Here is a 1,751-nt window from a genome sequence, read left to right on the forward strand (position 1 = left end):
GGTGATCCGACTGATCGATGCTCTATCACAGGTTTCTGTTTCCTGTTAGGTACTTCTCTGGTCTCGTGGCGCAGCAAGAAGCAGGATGTGGTTTCCCGTTCTAGTACTGAGGCTGAGTATCGTGCCCTTGCCGACACCACTTGTGAGCTTGTTTGGCTTCGTTGGCTCTTGGCTGACATGGATGCTCCACAGCCCACTGCCACTCCTCTTTATTGTGACAATCGTAGTGCTATCTACATTGCTCATAATGATGTCTTCCATGAACGCACTAAGCATATTGAGATCGACTGCCACATCACTCGCCAGCATCTTAAGAAAGGAAATCTCCAGTTATTCTCCATCTCCTCTGCTGACCAGCCTGCTGATATCTTTACCAAGACTCACCCGCCTGGTCGTCTTCGAGATCTTATATCCAAACTCCAGTTGGCTTCCTCCTTGCCACCTCGAGTTTGAGGAAGGACACTGCATTCTTAAAAGGATTGAAGAGTATGGGAGAATTGAAGTTTCTTAGCCTTCAAGGGATCTCTAGAATCAAAGAGCTTCCTCGTTCCATAGGCATGCTCAAAAAATTGGTGGTCTTAGATCTCAAGGATTGTTACAATCTGGAGGAACTTTCAGAGGACATAAGCTCACTCACCAAGTTGAGGTACTTGGATATTTCCAACTGTTATCTTCTAGGTAAAATGCCAAAGGAGCTATCCGCGCTCTCAGAACTCCAAGTCTTTAAGGGGTTTATCATTGGTGATCCACAAAGGAAAAACTTGGGTACTTTAGAAGATTTGAAGAGATTGAAGATGCTGAAGAAGCTGACCATCATTGCAACTAGAAACGACTTCCCTACACCAGAAGATCTAGGAACTTTTCTAGAGCTTGAAGCACTTCAAAACCTAACGATAGCCTGGGGTGTACAGCCAAAAGATGCAGAAGCAGGCAAATCATCAAAGCTTGGGCCATCACTGCATGGAAAATCAACAGAATCATCAGGGCGTGAACTGACAGAGAAACTTAACTTGAAGAAACTGGATCTTCAGTGTTTCCCCTATTCTACACCGACGTGGCTGACACCTGATATTTTGCCAAAGCTAGAGAAACTCTACATAAGAGGAGGCAACTTCACAACTTTGAAGAAAGGCACGTGGAATGTGAAGGCTTTACGTTTGAAGTACTTGAGTGGAATGAAGACGAATTGGAGAGAACTAAAAGAATCATTCCCAGGATTGGATTACTTGGAGAGAGTTAAATGCCCGGGGATCACGCTCTGCCCTTGCGACGAGAATGGAGTGTGGCAAAAGCCGAAAACATAAAATGCAGTTGCGACCAGTACCAGTAGTGGGGATTGATTATTGTTCTCTAATCTCTAGGGAACTCACATTATCAAAAAATATTATCGTATGTTCAACATTTCATAGAAGCAGTATTTTCCACAATATTTTCACAAATTGATGACTTGTTATGGTGGGAGCATAATAAAGGTGATGCCATTTAAGTTGCTGCAATGACATCAAAACAAATCAATCATTGTGAAAAAATTTGTCTCCAACAAAACAATACACCTGTATGTTTTTAGCCTTTAAATTTGAATTTCAAATCATATCATATCATATTTTATACATTAAAAGTTGGATCCTAGAGGTTAGATATTAACTCAAATTCCCAATTTGATTTGGTTTGGGTTTTTTTGTTATGGAAGTAAAGTCTATTCCTTAACTACTAAAGAAAAGTATTCATTGTTTATTGAAAGAAAAAATATT

The 1,751-nt window shown here is 41.0% G+C and overlaps 1 protein-coding gene across 1 annotated transcript; it reads left to right on the forward strand.

Moving 5' to 3' along the window:
* Positions 1-488: 488 nt before the first annotated feature.
* Positions 489-1,304, forward strand: LOC126719246 (disease resistance RPP13-like protein 4). The gene has a single exon (XM_050421820.1). The coding sequence runs from the start codon at positions 489-491 to the stop codon at positions 1,302-1,304; it is 816 nt and encodes a 271-aa protein (XP_050277777.1).
* Positions 1,305-1,751: the final 447 nt, after the last annotated feature.

Source organism: Quercus robur, chromosome 3 (assembly GCF_932294415.1).
Source record: "Quercus robur chromosome 3, dhQueRobu3.1, whole genome shotgun sequence".
NCBI classification, from domain to species: domain Eukaryota; kingdom Viridiplantae; phylum Streptophyta; class Magnoliopsida; order Fagales; family Fagaceae; genus Quercus; species Quercus robur.

Excerpts from the sequence above, each read along its gene's own strand:
- LOC126719246 (XM_050421820.1), top strand. The coding sequence starts at position 489 with ATGGGAGAATTGAAGTTTCTTAGCCTTCAAGGGATCTCTAGAATCAAA.